A 19539-nucleotide genomic window follows, 5' to 3' on the forward strand; every position below is an offset into this window, starting at 1 on the left:
AAATCAGAGTTTACAGTTCAGTTTACAGAAAATCATGACACTTAATCCTGAAAATGTTATACTGTCTCCATTAGTTTGTTGTTGTAGTTATTGTGGGGTTTTGTTTTCTTTTGTTTGAGGTTTCACTGTTTAGCTGTTCTTTACATGGGAGAAAACACACTTTTTGCTCATTTGTTTTTCGAACTGAAACGATTTTCTTACGTATATAAGCATTGTCAGGACCATCTGGCAAAATTATTTAAAATTTCATTGTACATTCCAGAAGATGTGCAATCACACCTTGCATTTCTGTTATTGCAACATTCAGCAATGTTATTTATTGAGTGTTCTGTTAAATCCGTCTTGAGAACACTGCTATTGTGACAGGCAGCCGGCTCAGGCAGCAGTACAAAGGGATTGTTGTTGAGTAGAACAATCTGACTGGTCAAGAGAGTGGGTCTGCCATGGTGTATGTGGGTGGCTCTGTGTATATATATATAATCGTGAATCCGTCGAGAGAGCTCAGGGCTTCATTCACAAACACCAGCTCATTCAAAATAACTGCTTTAACGGGCAAAGGAAAACATGGTTAGTCGGTGAGTACGAACTTTGTCACTGCTCTACAATTTCCATGTTCTGTAATAACTTTAGCTATGTAATAATCACTGAACAGAGCCTATATATTTTTGAGTTTCTTTTGAAATAGCGGTGATTTTCACAAATCTTTACTTGGATTGTAATTTTTTAATTATGATCTATGACATTAAGAAAATAACAAGGGTACGTTAAAAAAAATCAATTGTGTCAGTTTGATTCTCACTTCGACTGGAAGTTTAAAAAAATGTTAATGAGACTGAAGTCAGTGAGATCAAGAGTGTGGGTATGAATGAAATAGCGTCTTGTCTTTGTGGGCAGTTTTGAGCACCCTGCTGGAGGCTACAAGAAACTTTTTGAGACGGTTGAAGAGCTGAATGAACCCCTGCCTGCTACGGTTACAGGTCGGTTGTGTTGTAGCCTGTTTACTAACAAAAACTAACTGACCACATTAAAGTTGTTTCTTTTAAAGTCTCTGAAACAGCTTTACAGGTTTACTCATTCTTAAACTCCAAGTTACATATTCAGTTCTGTTTTCAGAAACATATAGTTCTAACACATCTCCCTCCAAAAATCTCAGTCAATAGTCAACTGCTTCTATGCCTTGTCACATTAGAACTTTTTAGGACTGCACTGTTGTTGGAAAGGGATAGCCCAGTTGGCCAAGGTGGAGTCAAACACTGATCATTCCTTTATCGTTTAAACCCTTGTTTACCAGGCAGTAAAATCATATACTGAGGGTTTTTGTTTTTTTTTTCCAAACACTGTTGCTGTGTTGCAGCACCGAAACTGCCAAGCTAGATCTTTTTTATTTTTTTTAACAAACTTACGGTCAAGACAAATTCAGTTGTTGTGTTCAGCAATGATCTAAACTCTGTGACTGCATTTATGCAGTTGCACATTCGAACTGCAATAAGGGTTAAATTAATTGTCAGCTCTTAAATCAGTGGGAATATGAGAGCAATTATATTCTCCAGCTGTAATCCCTTAGAGTAGTTTGTTGAAACTGATTCTTTTTTCTTTTTCTTTAATACAAAATGCCTTTAGTTTAGTTTCACATGGTCTCATGCTAAATTGCATCTGCTCTGCCCTTCAGCTTGGCTTGAGCCTGGTTGGTTAGTTATTTTTTATTGACTGTTGGCAGGTCGAATTCCGTCTTTCCTAAGGGGCAGTCTGCTGCGCCTGGGTCCGGGTCTTTTTGAGGTGGGAGATGAGCCCTTCTATCATCTTTTTGATGGCCAAGCCCTTATGCACAAGTTTGACTTCAGCAACGGACAGGTCACCTATTTCCGCAAGTAAGTCCAGCAGTTTATAGAGGATTGAAACCTAACAACAGGGAACAACCCAGGATTGACAATAGGGTTGACAACGTGAATATAAAGATGATTCTGCCCTGGGACTCCCGTAAAACCAAAATGACAGATAGTCTGCATGGTGCTCTAGAGACATACAGCTACAATACTACTACTACTACTACTATTACTAATAATAATAATAATGGTAGTTTTTTCTTGCTGTCCTAGGTTTGTGAAAACAGATGCTTATGTCCGTGCCATGACGGAAAAGAGGATAGTTATCACTGAGTTTGGAACCTTTGCATACCCTGATCCCTGCAAGAACATCTTCTCCAAGTTCGTTACTTTCCTCATTCCCATGTTATTCCTATAATAATTCACATCGTAACACACATCTGTTGTAATCATTAACTTTGATAGAATACATCAGGGATATTGTTAGAGTGAAAGATACCTGCTCAGTCAAAGTTGTCATCAAGGGAAAGGTAAAATGTAAAATACCAAAATCTTCCCCAGAACTGTTTTGACTCTCTGCCCTGTGTTTACTGTCCAGTGAAAACACTTCCCACCCTCTGCACATTCTGGCACACTGCAGAATTTAACTGTGCTCATGATGGTTCCTTTGATCTTACTCAAGACTCATGTGAATGTCTGTGTTTATACGGTAGGTTTTTCTCGTACTTCAAAGGTGTTGAAGTAACAGATAATTGTCTGGTGAACGTTTACCCCATCGGAGAGGACTTTTATGCAGTCACAGAGACCAACTTCATCACTAAAGTGAACACTGACACCCTGGAAACCCTGAAAAAGGTTAAGCCCCTCTTTCAATAACATAACATAACAGGGGTTAGATATTGATATTCTGTTGCGTTAAGCCTCACACTAACCATGCATGTGAATCCTATGGCTTCTCTTTAGCTAATTATACTTTATCACACCTCGAGAAGAAAAACTGTGATGCAGATTTCTTGCTCTCATATGATGAAGTATGTTTATGTCCCTGTAAAGGTGGATATGTGTGATTTTGTCAACATCAATGGTGTGACAGCCCATCCTCACATAGAGAGAGACGGTACTGTCTACAACATTGGCAACTGCATGGGCAAAGGTGCCTCACTGGCATACAACATTGTCAGAATTCCTCCAACCCAGAAAGGTAAACAGGGAGAACTGGTCTGGATGTGCTGGTCAGAGAAGTCCGACTGTTTGCACTCGGAGGGTGTTACAATGATTCAGTGATGATGTGCAACACCTCCCCCCAGTGCTGCCAGATGTACAATAATTATTGTATTTCAAAAAGTCGTTTATCTCAGTAAGTTACTGTCAGAAGTCATAGTAGTGACAGTAGGACATTTGACATGGTGTAAAAATATATACCTTCAGGTACTGTCAGAAATCATCGTAGTGACAGTAGGACATTTGACATGGCGTAAAAATATATACCTTCAGGTACTGTCAGAGGGCATTGCTTGGACTATGAAATTTCATTTTGAGAGAGATAAGTGTTTTTTTTTTTTTTTTTTTTTAAGAACTGCTGTCTATGTAATGGGGGTTAGAGAAGAAAGAATTTGCTGCTATCACTGTTTCAGTCTCTGCCAAACATATGACTGCTTTGCCACATTTCTTCCAGACAAATCCGACCCAATTGAGAAATCCAAGGTGGTGGTTCAGTTCCCCAGTGCAGAGAGATTCAAACCCTCCTATGTACACAGGTACAAACGACATAGAGCTCATGTGAAACATGAAAACAGAGGCACTACGCTGTAACCTGCAAATGCAGTATATGCTGCCACTTCACTGGCCTTGATTTGGTTTAAAGTAGAGAACAACTCTAATTTTGTCAGCAAGTGTTTTAACTACAGGTCACATACAGACTAATATGTTCTAGTGCATTCAAAGACAGATTATCATTGCGCCACTAAAATGGACTTAATACCAGCTATTGTGGGTGAAGAAATGTTTTTTTGGTTAAGCTTATAAAACATTTTTAAATCCTAAAAATTTTGAGTCATAGTTACCTGATTTGGATTAGCACTTGTTTAAACCCAAGTGGCTTGTCTTGCAGCTGTGTTAAAATGCCATACGTCAGTGTGTGTTTGTTCACTATGATCATCTGTGTTTCCTATTCAGCTTTGGGATGACTGAAAACCACTTTGTCTTTGTGGAGACGCCAGTGAAAATTAACCTGCTGAAGTTCCTCAGTGCCTGGAGCATCCGCGGCTCCAACTACATGGACTGTTTCGAATCAGACGAAGAGAAAGGAGTAAGTATTAAAAAACAAGAGAGAGAGAGAGAGAGAGAGACAGAGAGAGAGACCAGAGACACACCAAGGCAGAGAAGAGAACTAGGACAATCAGAAGACAAAAGACATCATCCTTTTAAATTATGACTGTAAAGGTTTTTGTGGATTTGGGGAAATCCTACCAGATGTCAGAAAAGAATCATGTAGACAAAAGAATAGGTGTCCGAATGAAAGTTTGTCAGTGAACGACTTTTCTGAGACTTTTAATTGAATTTAGCAGTAGGAGCATGGATGACCTGTCATCTCCTAATCTGAAGATTATGAAATCTGAAAGAGTGAAAACTCAGCCCCAAGCCAGCTCTTATTGCGGACCGACCTCCAGCCAGGCGATGTGCTATGCCTGAGTCTGCTCTGTAGGCCTATTTCTGGGCTGATGGTGCCTTTCCATCCACAGACATGGCTCCACATTGCCAGGAAGGACCCAGGAGAGTACATTGACTTAAAGCTGCGCACGGCCTCTATGGGACTCTTCCATCATATTAACTGCTATGAGGACCAGGGCTTCATCGTGGTTGACCTGTGTGCCTGGAAAGGGTGAAGGAGCCAGTCAAACTTTCACATTGTTCTCTCCATTCACTTGCATTAACATGTGCCTCTCAGCTTAATGTTTTTTTATCTATGAATGTTGTTTGAATAAAGACATAGTTACAGCCAGAAATAACACGGAAATTATTAAAAAGAGTGTACTGGCAAAAATAGATTTGTCAAACTTTTTTTTTTTTTAAGGATGTTCAAAAACTATGAAGAGACAGAAGCTTGATCAGTTACTTATTTCCCTCTCAGATTTGAATTTGTGTACAATTACCTGTGGCTGGCCAACTTACGTGCCAACTGGGAAGAAGTCAAGCGAAACGCCATGATTGCACCGCAGCCAGAGGTCCGCAGATTCGTAATCCCACTGGACCCATATACAGTAGGTCGTCTCACACACACACACACATACTCACACACAGGGTTCACATATGAGGTCTGGGTTTTTTTTTCAAGGAGCTGTAGAGAGCACTGTTTGTGAATAAAAGAAGTGAAAAAAGCAGAGGACTGGACATAAGGGGTTTCGAACAAGGCCAGTGAAACCATGCTCCCATGAACAATGTGATTCACCACTTACACTCACAAGCCAGTTAATTACTGTATTAGTTAGATATTGAACTCCATCTAAACAAGGCACCTGTTCACACCCTGCAGTTCATTAATGCTTTCCATTATGGTTTATAAAAAACAAGAAGCAAGCATCCTGCACAGTATGGTCAAACATATCACCATAAAAAAACATAAATATGAAGAAGTGCCTACTCTCATATACTGATTTAACTTTGCACTCTTCTCCCTCTGTCTCTGTCCTGTAGGAGGAGCAGGGGAAAAATCTGATCTCCCTGCCTTACACCACGGCCACGGCAACCCTGCGTTCTGATGGGACCATTTGGCTGGAGCCAGAGGTGCTCTTCTCTGGACCGCGAATGGGTAAGCTCCGCCCCCCCTTGTCTTACTCCAGCCCTCTCAGATAATGGACTGAAATTCAGGGTAAACTGTACGTGATCTTGCCAAATGCTCATATCATTGCCAATGCTAAATCAGCATGTAAGCAAACTGAGTTTACATTCACACACAAAGTATTTACTGTAAGTTAAAGTCTCTCACTGAATTTCCCCCTTCAATTTCCATAGCTTTTGAGTTTCCTCAGATTAACTACCAAAAGCACAATGGAAAGAACTACACATATGCCTATGCACTAGGCCTCAACCACTTTATTCCTGACCGGGTATGTTCAGTATCTCTCTCTCTCCTCTCTCATCCCTCTGTAAGAGCTGCTGGAAACAAGCAAACAGAATGTTGAAGAAAATGACTTCCTTTAATGCCATCTAAAAATAATTCACCTACTTTAAATACCATTTTTAATAAAATAAATACTTATCTATTTACCAAAAAAAATGCTGAGACTTAACGTTAAGACTGTGTTTAACTGCTGACATTATATTGTTATCTGTTGGGTTGAAGATTTGCAAATTGAATGTGAAGACTAAGGAGACCTGGGTTTGGCAGGAGCCCGACTCCTACCCCTCAGAACCTTTGTTTGTGTCTACTCCTGACGCTGTGGATGAAGACGATGGTAACAATCAGCTCTGCTCTCCTTCAGACAGTACACACCATCTCTACTAATAAAACCCATCTTTACAATGTTTTTACACAGCAAACACCATCTCTACTGATAAAACCCATCTTTACAATGTTTTTACACAGCAAACACCATCTCTACTGATAAAACCCATCTTTACAATGTTTTTACACAGTACACACCATCTCTACTGATAAAACCCATCTTTACAATGTTTTTACACAGCAAACACCATCTCTACTGATAAAACCCATCTTTACAATGTTTTTACACAGTACACACCATCTCTACTGATAAAACCCATCTTTACAATGTTTTTGCACAGTACACACCATCTCTACAGATAAAACCCATCTTTACAATGTTTTTGCACAGTACACACCATCTATACTGATAAAACCCATGTTTTTACACAGTAAACATCATTCCTATTAAAAATGACCAGACTTGTCACTTTAAACTGGTTATCAGACTGAATGATATTTTCAGTGCTACTGTTCAGCCCAGAATGGTATGAACCAGAGAGACCAACACAAGCCTCAATTTGTCAGTTTTTATGTTTGTCTTAGCATAATGCGCAGTCATATAAAGAAGACTTCATCACTATAAGGTCTGCTACCTAACTGACAGATAGTATTGGAACATTGTAAGCAGAAATTTAAAATTATTCATTTAGCAGACAGTTTTAAAGCAACTTCCAAGACAGGCAGAATACAAACCAAGCATGCAAGAGAACAGCAATGCCATCCCTGGTTGGGCTCAAGCCCAAAACCTCTCAGTTAACAGCTACACACACACTGACTGCCTGTGCCACTGAGACTCTTACGAACAGTATTTTTAAGAGTTGTGGCATCAACTCATATTACATAATGCAGGTTTGTTAGTCATCTCTGATGATCCTTAGGCACAGGACCAGCCCTAAGGCATCTCCCACATTCAGAGAGAAAGGTCAAAATTGGCCATGCATCAGTCAGAACAAGCCATTGTGTGCTAAAATGAGCTCACCCTCGACATGTCGAACAGCAGTCTGAAACGAGCTTGCTGTCATCAGGTGTGCTGCTGACCATTGTTGTGGCACCTGCGGCCCAAAGACCGACATATCTGCTGATCCTTAATGCCAAGGACCTGAGTGAAATTGCCCGAGCTGAGGTCGACATCATATCCCCTGTCACGTTCCACGGCATGTATAAACCATAGAGTGACTCAGCGATCACTGGCCATACACACTGGCCCTCAAGGTAACCCCCCCTGCACATGCACACTCTTATTTCCACTAACAGAAATAACAAGAACACACAGAAAGCACATACCTTGTATTTTTCTGGCATTCGTTTTTTAGGAAAAAGACTGGGTGAAACATTTTTAAAAAGTAAATATTTCCTCTCAAAGGTATTTCTAATTGTTTTATGAAGATTATTTTTGGACATTGACTATAATTTTTCCCTTTTTTCCTCAGCAAATGGAACAAACACTCTCCTCCCCATAAAGGTATCTGTTATTCAGCACAATAACTGGTCAGTTCAGCTCAGGTACTGCCAACAGAATGTTTAAAGCGCTGTAGTAAAGCAATAACTTAAAAGTGGTGAAAAAATAAATTTAAAGTGGTGGAAACATCTTCTGCAGTGTCTTAATTTTCCACTAGGCGATTAAACTCCTTTTGTGACTATGTTTTATCACTGGTGTAAAAATCTCCAAATGTCAGCAGGGGGTTTCATATTGAGGTTTCCTGTGCATTGACATCAAACACAGATGAGGGGTCAGAGCTGTGTTGCTGTAGGTCAGATGTAAGGGGGTGGGAGACATGCTGTGGTAAGGTAACTCACAGTGACAGAGTTTAAGTTGCTGCACCACTTCTACACCATTCAGTTTGTCATCAGTGTCACTGGTCTCCACTGAAATCTGTTTGATCACAGTCACATTAGTGGTATGGCTGTCAGATAACCTACTGATGACACAATGAGGGGACTGAGTTTTTTTTTTCTTTTTCTTTTACATTATCATATTGACACTAATTATTAATGATCAAGTTACACCTGTGTGATTGGTTGTCTGTAGTTATATCCCTCCTTTATTGTGGCTGGTTGGTGAATAGCACCACATGCAGCAAGTGGTGATGTTTTCATGTCAGGTAAACAGTGGTTTTGTAAAGGGGCAGACAGGTAAACAGTGGTTTTGTAAAGGGGCAGATGGGTAAACAGTGGTTTTGTAAAGGGGCAGATGGGTAAACGGTGGGGATGTAAAGGGGCAGACAGGTAAACAGTGGTTTTGTAAAGGGGCAGACAGGTAAATAGTGGGGATGTAAAGGGGCAGACAGGTAAACAGTGGTTTTGTAAAGGGGCAGATGGGTAAACGGTGGTTTTGTAAAGGGGCAGACAGGTAAATAGTGGGGATGTAAAGGGGCAGATGGGTAAACAGTGGTTTTGTAAAGGGGAAGATGGGTAAACAGTGGTTTTGTAAAGGGGCAGACAGGTAAACAGTGGTTTTGTAAAGGGGCAGACAGGTAAACAGTGGTTTTGTAAGGGGGCAGACAGGTAAACCATGGTTTTGTAAAGTGGCAGACAGGTTTACGATGGTTTTGTAAAGGAGCAGACAGGTAAACCATGGTTTTGTAAAGGAGCAGACAGGTAAACAGTGGGTAAGCTGAGGTAAACAGGACCAAGATGTGTTTGATCATTTATGAGTGGAACATGTAACTGAGAAATGGACTGGAGGATATGACAGTTACCCATAGTGCTTCATAATGCTGCCTGCCACTCTTTTGTGTTTACAGGGAAATCTGCTCTTAGAACCTTTGCAGACATTTTTAATTCCTCTAAAAAGACTACATTTGTCCTAGAATTTTCAACTTTCCCCAAATATTGTTCACAGTTGCTCTCTGAAGATCACATTGTCTTTGAAAAGATGGTGGAGGTTGGATTTGATGGAGCAACTCTTACCAGATGTGCATCTGCTGAGCTGATGATTTGGTGGGATTTTTTTGATCAGCTGATTTGTTTTCTTTTTATTTGGAAAGGGCTGAAATTATTGTTTGAAAAATGTCACAGAGGTAAAGTCTTCTCTTGGCAGGCCTCCAGGGATGATTTTCAGAGTTTAAGATACATAACAACAGTTACACTACATCACCTGAAACATCACTGAAAATTGGAGTAAATCACACACACTGATTGGATTATCTTGGAGTCACGTGAAAGTTTTACTGAATTACTTTTTACAGAGCATCCTCTAAGTTTAATCAGAGCTCACGCTGATTGGCTAAACAGTCTAAGAACAGTCTAGGTTAGGCTGTTCTGGAGACCATTGAGCAGACACCAGTGCAAAGGGACTAGACGTAAACAAGCACTCCCAGTAAACAAGCTTCACCAATTCTGAATAAAATAATGCTAGGACTAGGGGGTTACCCCAAACTGACATGTGGGGTCATCATGGCTCCAGGGATCTACTCAGAGACTCTTAGACCTGTATAAGTCTGTCTCTGGTCAGGCGTGCTGATCTATGATGGGCTGAAAACACCAGAAGAACTGGTGATGATGATGCTGGAGAGTGGACCAGTGAACCAAAAGTCACTGTACATCATGTCGGCTTGCTCAGCGGTGGTAGTTTTCATAAACAGGAGGAAAGCAGTTCCAAAACATCAAAGAGAAGGTAAATACTGAACAAAACAAATAAAATATACAATGCATTACAAATGACTCACCGTAGTAAAAAAACAAAAATAAACATCTCAGTGTAAAGAATAAACAGCATTCAAATTCAAAATCCAGACCATCTTATCTCAGTGGTGGCAATGCCTGCATAAACATTAGTAAGAGCTAGAATGTTCTTTTCAAATAAGTATCAGGGTATGCTGTCTACCAAACCTATTACAAGTGCACATCTCAATCAGACACTTCAGAACTGACAAATTTGACAATACAGGTGCAGAAATAGTTTTAAGTTCTCCGTTAGAATGGTCTTGTAAATGGAGTGGTTATATTGTACTCAGCAGTTCTCTCCCACAGGTTGCAGGGCTCTGCTATAGACATCCAATAGACCGATGTCTATTACAAGTGTCCTATACAGGCACACAGCATGTTTATGTGAGCAGTTCGCTCTCTCCCTTAGACAAAGGTTTTCATTATGAATCCCTAAATAAGGTCTTTATAAGGGCTGTCAAAGCTGATGCTGAATTCCAAACACAATATCCCCGTTTACCTAAATCTCATTTCACAGCCTAGCCAAAACAGGCCTGGAGTTCCCTCATCTGCCGTAAACTCGGGCCTGAAGGGCATGAACATGCCCCTTCTCAACACGACCTGATTATCCAGCACTAACAAGCTCCCCCTGGTGTTACCAGCAAATTAAGAAATGTTTAACACTCCTGTGTGTGTGTGTGTGTGCATGTGTGTGTGTGTCTATGTGTGTGCATACGCTGAGAATTCTCTTCTTATGGGAAAAAGCATGACTGGAACTCACAGAATTTAAATAATCTTTTAAACATTCACAGGGTCATTAAGTTCAAACTCAGAGAGTCAATAAGGTTTCATCACTGTATTACAGATCAGTTTTAAACATAGTGTTACAATGGTCATTACTGCCACAGCACACCAGATGACGACAATGCGCAGTGTTTAACAAGTGAACTGTGACATATAGTAGCATTTCCATCAGCATTACTGAAAAGAAGGATCTGTGCACAAAAGGAGGAACAGAGGAAAGACAAGCACAAGGTTATATACATAAATACACAATTCCCATTACTATCTTCTGTAAAGTGCAAATCTCTAGATCGAGTAATATAAGCATGTGCAAGCATTTCCTATGGTAATTTGAGACTGCTGTACTGGAGCTCCTCCTCCTTCAAGCACTCAGAGCCCTCCAGAATGAATGGTAGATATATATATTACTCCCCTTCCTAACACTAATACTGAACCATAAGGTTCTAATGAGTGAATATAAGGGACTAATGAGTGTCCCTGCTGACGCTGGGTATGAAATCTCTACAGCATCTTAACCTTCATCTTCTTCACTTCACTCTTTGTCTTTTTCAGTGGATGGTGCTTCCGAGGCTATATTAGTTTTTGGGGTGATGTGGTTACAGTAAAATCAAGGGTGCAGAGGTACCATGCGAAGAGCCACTGTTTAGAAAACTTTCTCTAAACCAGAGCAGGAGAACCTAACCAGGCACAATTCAGCTCTTATATCTGTCCATACTGACCTGGTGCTTCTCTGTATAATCCAGATTCAATACACTGGAACCTCTTTCAGATCGACTCCAGCACGGCCAGTCTGCTCGCCGCTTTGATTTGAAGTTATGACAGCCAATTGAATCTGTTGACCTCAGAACAAACAGTAAGTGAATTCAACAAATGGTTGCTCACATATGGAGCACAGATGTCGCTGTGCATGCTTGAGGGCAAAACATTTGGACATGAGACACTTCACTTGCTCAACTGGTCTGAAAACATTCTTAGGCCATACACTCTCTCTCACATTTTACAGGGCTGAAGAACTGTAAGGATTACTGAGGGACAATGGTGTTCATAAGATCATCCCCTTCATGTGGCTTCCTCTATCACACACAAAGAACACTGAGGGCACCAGAATCTGTCAGTTCTTCTGAATTAGTGAGTGCACTGAATGACCAGGTTCTGCTGTCCATCCCTCTCCTCCTCCTCATCAGCTTGCCTGATCAACTGCAGCACACAGTGCAGAAGTACAGATTCCAGAAAGTGGTCAAGAGCCATAACCTTAAGAACGTCCTTAGTTCACGATGCTGGGAGACCCTCTGAACTCCTGGACCTTATCAGAAAGGCCCTCCTGTGTTTCTCAGTGTCTCCGAAAGTCCCTCCTGTGTTTCTCAGTGTCTCTGGGGAGACTGGGGGATTGGGGGAGGAGTGGAGAGTGGGTGTGGGGAGGTGTCAGCATAGAACAGCAAGGAGGTCTTGAGCGAGGTTTTAGCAGGCGCTCAGTTGGTCTCGTAGGTGGAGAGAAGCGCGGCGTCAACAGGTTCCATGCAGGATGGACAGGTGAATGACCGCATGAGCCAGTCGTCTATGCAGTCCATGTGGTAGATATGCATGCAGGGAAGGAACCGGATGGGATCCCCATACACAAAGTCCATCATACAGATCACACACCTGTCCACAGCAGCAGGAGAAACACCAAAGGCCAGAGTTTAGTGTTTATTGTGACTGGTACTGTTCTATTGCTCTACATCAATCAGGTTAAGTGTCGGTTCAGTGAGAGACAAAGCTAAATTGGTGGATATATGAGATCTTCATTAATTCAGTTAAGATTTTTAAATCCACATTTGAAAACAGATTGCAAATTTCTACACTGCAGCATCTGAAAGCTTCTGCGACCATCTCTGTGTTTTGGCTGACTTTTAACAGTAACTGACTTTCATCAGGAACTTTACTCCTTTATGGATAAGTGCTACAATCCATGCGTCTAGGCCAAAATCAGATCAAAATATTATTCATTAAAGCGTCAGTACTCCTGTGTACAAGATAAGAATGAAACTGAGTGGAGTAATCTACAGGTCATTGTCTTACCTACAGTATGTAGGTAGCCAGAACAGTGGTTTGTTTTTGATATGAGGTAGATTAAGTTTGCTGATTCTCAGATGGTGTTTAAGGTTAGATGTACTACTCCAGTATGTAAAAATGGGGTGGTCAGAAGTTTCTCCTCTTTCACCTGCAGTTTTCTCCTCAGCTGTGGCAGTGAAACTCACAAATTACCTACAGAATTTCGAATTACTTGCACAGAGTCTACTCGGATTTACTGACAGTGTGTTTTGGATAAAGTATACTGGCACTCCACACAATTCTGATTAACGACCACACTCAAGCTAGTTTTCCCTTTCTGGTCTTGACTCAAATATCTTTATTCTCTTTTTCCACAAGGTAACGGCACACTTTCTGCTGGCTTGGCCTGCTTGTTTGGACTAATCATGAGCTTTGCTGGTGGAGATACTCACTCTCTGATCTTCTTCTCTGAGGGGTTCTTGCCAGCATCGAACACCCCTCTGGGCAGGTGCTGGATGAGACCAATCCGCTGGGCAATGCGTATCTGCTCCTCCTCACTCAGCTGTGTGGCCAGACACCTCTGACTGGGAGTGGGGTGGTACACAGGCATGTGGGCTTGCTCCTGTAAAAAAAAAAAAAAAAACATATTCGAGCATGATGAACAGTTCAGTTCAATCTGGTTTAATAACTGTATTCAACTCCACAGCTTCCTATCCAACAACCAGTTAGACTGGGCAAAGATCCCTAAACACAACCTACTAAACACAGTGGAACCATCAAAAGAACTATACAATGCAAATTTATAGGCCTATATTAGCTGTCATCTCTCAAAAACAACAAGAAAGAAAAAAACGTACTAACTTGCAAAGTAATTTTGTCATTAAACCACAGGGAGCACTGCAGGCTTATTATCCAGAATATATCCCATGTCTAATGTATGGTGAGCTGTTATTAGGTTTAAAAAGCAGACTGAAGCCACACCCTCACATTTTTAACACATGGCCTAATTTACAGCAGATATGCAGGCTTCCTGGTTCAGACAAAAAAGAAAACAATAAAGTCTCTCCAGTACTCAATATTTAGGTATTTTTCCTATCAAACAAACATTAAATGATCAAATAGATGATGAGGTGACTGAGGAGTAGGCTTGGGCGGCATTTTTTCCATGACATTTCACCAGGGTATACAGTATATGACAGTATTTGCGTAAAAAAGTAAAGAGAATCAGCCGTTGGTTAACCGGTCAATGGTTATCTAAAAGGCATAGTAATTTTCGACTATATGATGAGTTCATTCCACATGCGCATTTATTTTTCATGTTTTACCGGTTACTTTCGTTTTCTTTTATTCTATATAGTTATTCTATATATGTATGAGGGAAGGAATGTTGATGGCCTAAGTGGCGTGCTGTGCAGTCGACGAGAGGACAAAGTATAGGTGTTTATTGTAAGTGGGCTAATGGCATATGAGACACTGTCAGGAAGCCTGTCGTTCGCAATGGAAGCATAAAATGTTGAGACAAGTAGGCTAATATAATTTTACTACTCCTTAACTGGAAAAGGTTAAGTAAGGACACGTAAGAATATGTCACGGTCCATTCTCTACTAAAAGAACATTTTCCTTTCTTTGTGGCCATGATGTTGCCTGGTAGCTTTTACCTTCATATCTGCAAAGTTTGTGTAAGTTTGGTTTTTGTGATGTAGCAGAGTTCACCGGCCCCATGTCTGCACAGTTTGATTGACAGTCGTCACAGCCTCTTTATGACTGCCTTCATTGCTCTATTCTCAGCCACTGGATGAAAGCCAAGCTTTTAGAAAAGCTTGGCTATGCTGCATTTGTATGAGCCAGGTTGCTGCTTTTGACGTAGTGCTACTAAATAGAGTAGAAACTTGCTGCGACGGCATAAGCAGCTCATGTGCAGGGCGGGTAAAAGAACTCATCCATGTGTCTGACAATCAAAAACCAATTAACCAATGAAAATGCGGGACATTTTCTCAATATGTCATGCCGGACAAAGGGTCAAAATGCTATGCAGTACAACACAAAGCGGGACGCCTGGTCACCCTACCTCAATACAGCATCTCTGTATCAGTTCAATAGAAAGAAGAGCATCTGTCTTTTTGACGGTGTTGAAAATCATACCTTCGGGATTTCTAAATACCCCGGTATACTGCAATACCTTGATCAGGGCTTCTGTTAGCCAGTAATTACCAGTTTTTGGCTGGTAAAAATACGATAAATTAAAAACTTGCTGGTCAAAATGTCCGGTAAAAATGCTCATACAAAATGTATGAGAGTGACATGGCTTATGTACATTGCAAGCTGAAAAGACACATTGGACATGTTTGCTTTCCAATTGGCAGCAGAGGACTTTGCTGCAATGCAAAAAAGGAGAAAATAAATTGTTATCTGGTAGCCTACAGGGTAAATTTGATGACATGTAGGCCTAGCCACAGATGTTACAGGTTACAGATTTGTAATAGTCTACATTTTAGCAGCTAATGCTGAGGTTTCACTTAATCGTTACTGTAGGTTTTGCTTAATCATTACTGTTCATTAAGTAGTAAAACTGATTTGAGGTTGTTGTCGTTCTTTCATCAACCTAGGTGTACATTATATTTGCGTTTGTAACATCAACTGTTATTGAAACATGGCTGGTAAGTTTCAAATTTGTCATTACAAAACACCAAAACTCCAGCTCCACAGAGACCATTATAAAACACAAAACTCCAGCTCCACAGAGATCATTATGAAACACAAAACTCCAGCTCCACAGTGACCATGACAAAACACCAAACTCCAGCTCCACAGTGACCATGCCAAAAAAACACCATACATCAGCTCCACAGAGACCATTATAAAACACAAAACTCCAGCTCCACAGTGACCATGACAAAACACTAAACACCAGCTCCACAGAGACCATTATGAAACACAAAACTCCATCTCCACAGTGACCATGACAAAACACTAAACACCAGATCCACAGTGACCATGACAAAACACTAAACTCCAGCTCCACAGTGACCATGACAAAACACTAAACACCAGCTCCACAGAGACCATTATAAAACACCAAATTCTAGCCCCACAGAGACCAGGGCTCCAGACTGCGACCATTTAGTTACATTTTACGACCATTTTTGCAGACAGTTCAACTAAATTTGAGAACTAGGCACACCAGTTCGACTTGCAAATATGCACCCCGTATATATATATATATATATATATATATATATATATATATATATATATATATATATTTTTTTTTTTTATTCATCATCGTATATCACGTGAAACACCAGGAGGGAGGGAGAATTAGGGTGTGTATGTGTGTGTGAGCGAGACAGAGAGTGATTAGAGTGGACAGCTAATATGAGGCTATCGTCATCATAACAACATGGGTTGGGGACTTTGTTGGGAAACTGAAAAACATTCAACTGGTTTCATAACTGGTTTCTACTGGAATGTATTGGTCTGGTTCCAGTTGGAAAAAAAACTGATAGAAGTTGCTGGTCTGCTGGTCTGTATTGGTTGAACTGATTTCAAATGGTCTGTATTGGCTTAACTGGTCTAAAATAGTCTGCGTTGGTTGAACTGGTCTCAAATGGTCTGGTCTGTACTGGTTTTGGCTGGACACAACTGATTTGAGTTCACAATGCCCACACCACACACACACACATCTTTGTATACTGTAACCTATACATACACCTTGATAATAACAATTTAACAGAAAAAACTGAAATAGAGGCAACAAGTAAATATATAACAAATACCTTTATTGTCATTGTGCATGTACAACAAGATCCAGTGTGCAGTACCAAGCTACACAGAAGCTATTAAAATATAAATACAACGTCTAAATATGAAGAAAATATAGAAATATAAAAATATGAATATAAAATGATTTTAAAGTGGCAGTGTAGTGCCTCAGGAAACGTTGTGCTTGATTTAATAGGCTATACAGTACATTGGAGGATGAAAATATCTGAACTTTTAAACAGCAGTGTCCATTTCTAAGCTTCTTAAAAGGCCTAAATATGCTTAAGTAAGCATACAACTTCACTACTAATGGGCATAAATACAATACAGAATTCCTCTTTTAAAATCATACTTTATCGTTCTTAATGGTGGTAACCTCCCTCTAGTCCTCAATAGTTAGTATGATCTTTAGCTGAGAGAAAATCAGTGTCTTTGAAACTTTGGTATCTAAAAGGCCAACACATTTTCACTGTTTTTAAAAGAAACTAGCCACCTCTTTAATAATTATTTTCTTACCTTGGTATTAATAAATGCATGTCCGTGCTTAAAGTTACAGCGGCACTATAAAAATTGGTTTAGAAAGGTCGTTATGTTCTAGCAGGCCAGTGGGTCAACCATTTATAACAGAGCTCATCACTTACAGTACCTTAAAAGCCTTATGAGCCGTTATGAGTAGGGTAAAGCTACCATTTAAGATTACCTCTACTGCTTTCACCTATTACGATGCTCTCTCAATTATGCACTGTCCAAGTTCATGGCCGTGATTTCACTTGTCTCTCGGTATATATGGAAACAAATATCAGCTGCGTCTGTTTCCATCAGAGAATGTTTGTCAGGAAGCAGCTGTCCTGACATGCAGTTTACCAGAGTAGACGCGTATTTAATACACAAAGCAGCAAAATGTGCTGTCTTAAACGAATCGTCGGGTCTTTAGAGAACGACCTTCGAATGTATCCATCAACAGAATTGGCATCAATTCCCAAATCAAATGCTACCTGAAATGTCACGTCACCTGATCGGCTTGAGAGCTGACACTTAAAAGTATGTTGACTAGAAGTCAGTGAAGCTTGCATGACGTACGTTAATTTTTCATTCCGTTTGATAGTTACCATCTGAACAATTCAATCATGTAGCATGCTATTCTTTCAACTAAAGCACTCAACTGTACATTAAGTATTGATGTATGACAACATAATACGCTTGCTGACTCTTCCAAAATTTGAGGGGTTAAACAGTGTGGGCATTAAGGGCAGACAAAGTATCTGAATACCAAACAAGAAGGAGTCTCCATCCATTTGTGTACACGCACAGTTCACATGACCATGACAAACCACCTACCTAATTGTATTAGCTTAGTTCATTGTAGCGTTAAACGCGAAATGGCTATCTAGATCAGTTATTTTCACTGTAGTAGGTAGCTAAGCTAGCTAGCTAAACTGCTAGTTAAATGCCTTACCTCATAAGGTGGAGGAGGCTCTAAATCTGGGTCTGTCCCGTCTCCATAACTGGCTCTGTCGGATTGGGATTCATGTAGCAAGGAGATATCATCCGATGTGGGTGATTTTAGACAATTTCCCATGACAACACAAACCTGGCTCTTTCACCTGACTCCAACCTCTTGTGAATGGTGTTAGCAAATCAATAGTGCGGTTTTATATTCCTTCATTTATTGCGGTTTCGGTTAACTATACGATACCATCGGTAGCGGTTGTGTTGACCCACAGATCATCGAAACAAAGAATCTCATTCACTTCACTTGCTAGCCAACAAGCTAACTAAGTTAGCTAGCTAAGGTAACCTCGTCAGCCTGCCAACTCGCTAAGCACAGCAGTTTAGCCGAGTTATTCAGGGAGAAGCAAAAGATCAAATGAGTTATCGCCGTTTGCTTGCGGTCATCTGACGATATGTTGAATGCATTTCACATGTGTTATCCTCACAACTGTCACACTTATTTCATGGAACATAATGTGCTAATCTTCCGTTTCAAAATGAACTCTTCCTGAAGTAGGTAGACAACAGCGACACGTCACAGTTTTGAGTGTTGTCTTGCGACGTTAAAAGAAGGCGGACCTTCCGCTGAGTGGATGGCCTGGGTTAGACGTCATACATTAAAAATGTCTTGTGCGGGCACACGTGGAGAACAAAGTTGTTAGAATGCATTTTCAAAGCGAGCGTTATCACATATGCAACGACTTAAAATTTGTAACAGATATACCAGACGTTTTATTGTCTGTATGGATCTCAAAGATTTTTTTGTTTTCATAACGTTTTTATTTAGAACTGGAGTTTGCATGTTATCCCCGCGTGGGTTTCCTCCCACCGTCCAAAGACATGCAGGTTAGGTGAATTAGAGACACTAAATTGCCCCTAGGTATGAATATGTGTTTGAGTGTGTGTCTGCCCTGCGATGAACTGGCGACCTGTCCAGGGTGTCTCCCCGCCTTTCGCCCTATGAGCGCTGGGATAGGCTCCAGCACCCTCCGCGACCCTACTTAGGATAAGCGGCTCAAATTATAAATGGGTGAGTGTTTGATGTCAGAGTGTAAGAACAGACAGCTGTGAAATTTTATACACTGATGGATGCCATAATCCCTCTTGATGGCACACGATCTTTGTGTGGAAACAAAGTGATGTTTGATGGAAGATCTTACTGACTGAACGCACACAACTGTTCAAAGTAGGCGTGTCAGTAAACTCAGTCCAAACATCTTACGTTAATAATGGTCCACGTACAGAATATGCTTAAAGGATAAGCTGTGAAGTCACATGCTTTTATTTATCCTTAAAGAATTTAAATGTATGACAAATCAGAAAATTACAATGCTGACGAGAAAATGAGATACACAGGTGTGTATACCATTGTTACATGAAACAGTGTAATCACAGCATCCCGCAATGTTAGGCAGTTGCAGTGGGGAGTCAAAATAAGTTATGGCATGTTCGCTTAAACATAAAGCTGTGACTCACTGACTCTGCCACTGGATGCCA

General features: G+C 40.5%; 2 protein-coding genes across 2 annotated transcripts; one reads left to right on the top strand and one right to left on the bottom strand.

Annotated features, from left to right (window-relative positions):
• The first annotated feature begins 564 nt into the window (after positions 1–564).
• rpe65a (retinoid isomerohydrolase RPE65 a) lies at positions 565–7480 on the top strand. The gene is made up of 14 exons (XM_030774828.1): positions 565–575; positions 895–977; positions 1718–1868; positions 2097–2204; positions 2537–2678; positions 2877–3024; positions 3499–3580; positions 3999–4131; positions 4565–4704; positions 4954–5083; positions 5517–5631; positions 5835–5929; positions 6166–6277; positions 7335–7480. The coding sequence occupies exons 1-14, from the start codon at positions 565–567 to the stop codon at positions 7478–7480; spliced, it is 1596 nt and encodes a 531-aa protein (XP_030630688.1).
• Positions 7481–10776: 3296 nt separating this feature from the next.
• LOC115811638 (RING finger protein 11-like) lies at positions 10777–18545 on the bottom strand. The gene is made up of 3 exons (XM_030773929.1): positions 18008–18545; positions 13242–13411; positions 10777–12399 (listed from the first exon to the last, which is right to left on the bottom strand). Exons 1-3 carry the CDS (start codon positions 18128–18130, stop codon positions 12228–12230), a joined length of 465 nt encoding a protein of 154 aa, XP_030629789.1. The 5' UTR covers positions 18131–18545; the 3' UTR covers positions 10777–12227.
• Between the last annotated feature and the right edge of the window lie 994 nt (positions 18546–19539).

The sequence above is a fragment of the Chanos chanos genome, chromosome 5 (genome assembly GCF_902362185.1).
Source record: "Chanos chanos chromosome 5, fChaCha1.1, whole genome shotgun sequence".
Lineage (NCBI taxonomy): Eukaryota > Metazoa > Chordata > Actinopteri > Gonorynchiformes > Chanidae > Chanos > Chanos chanos.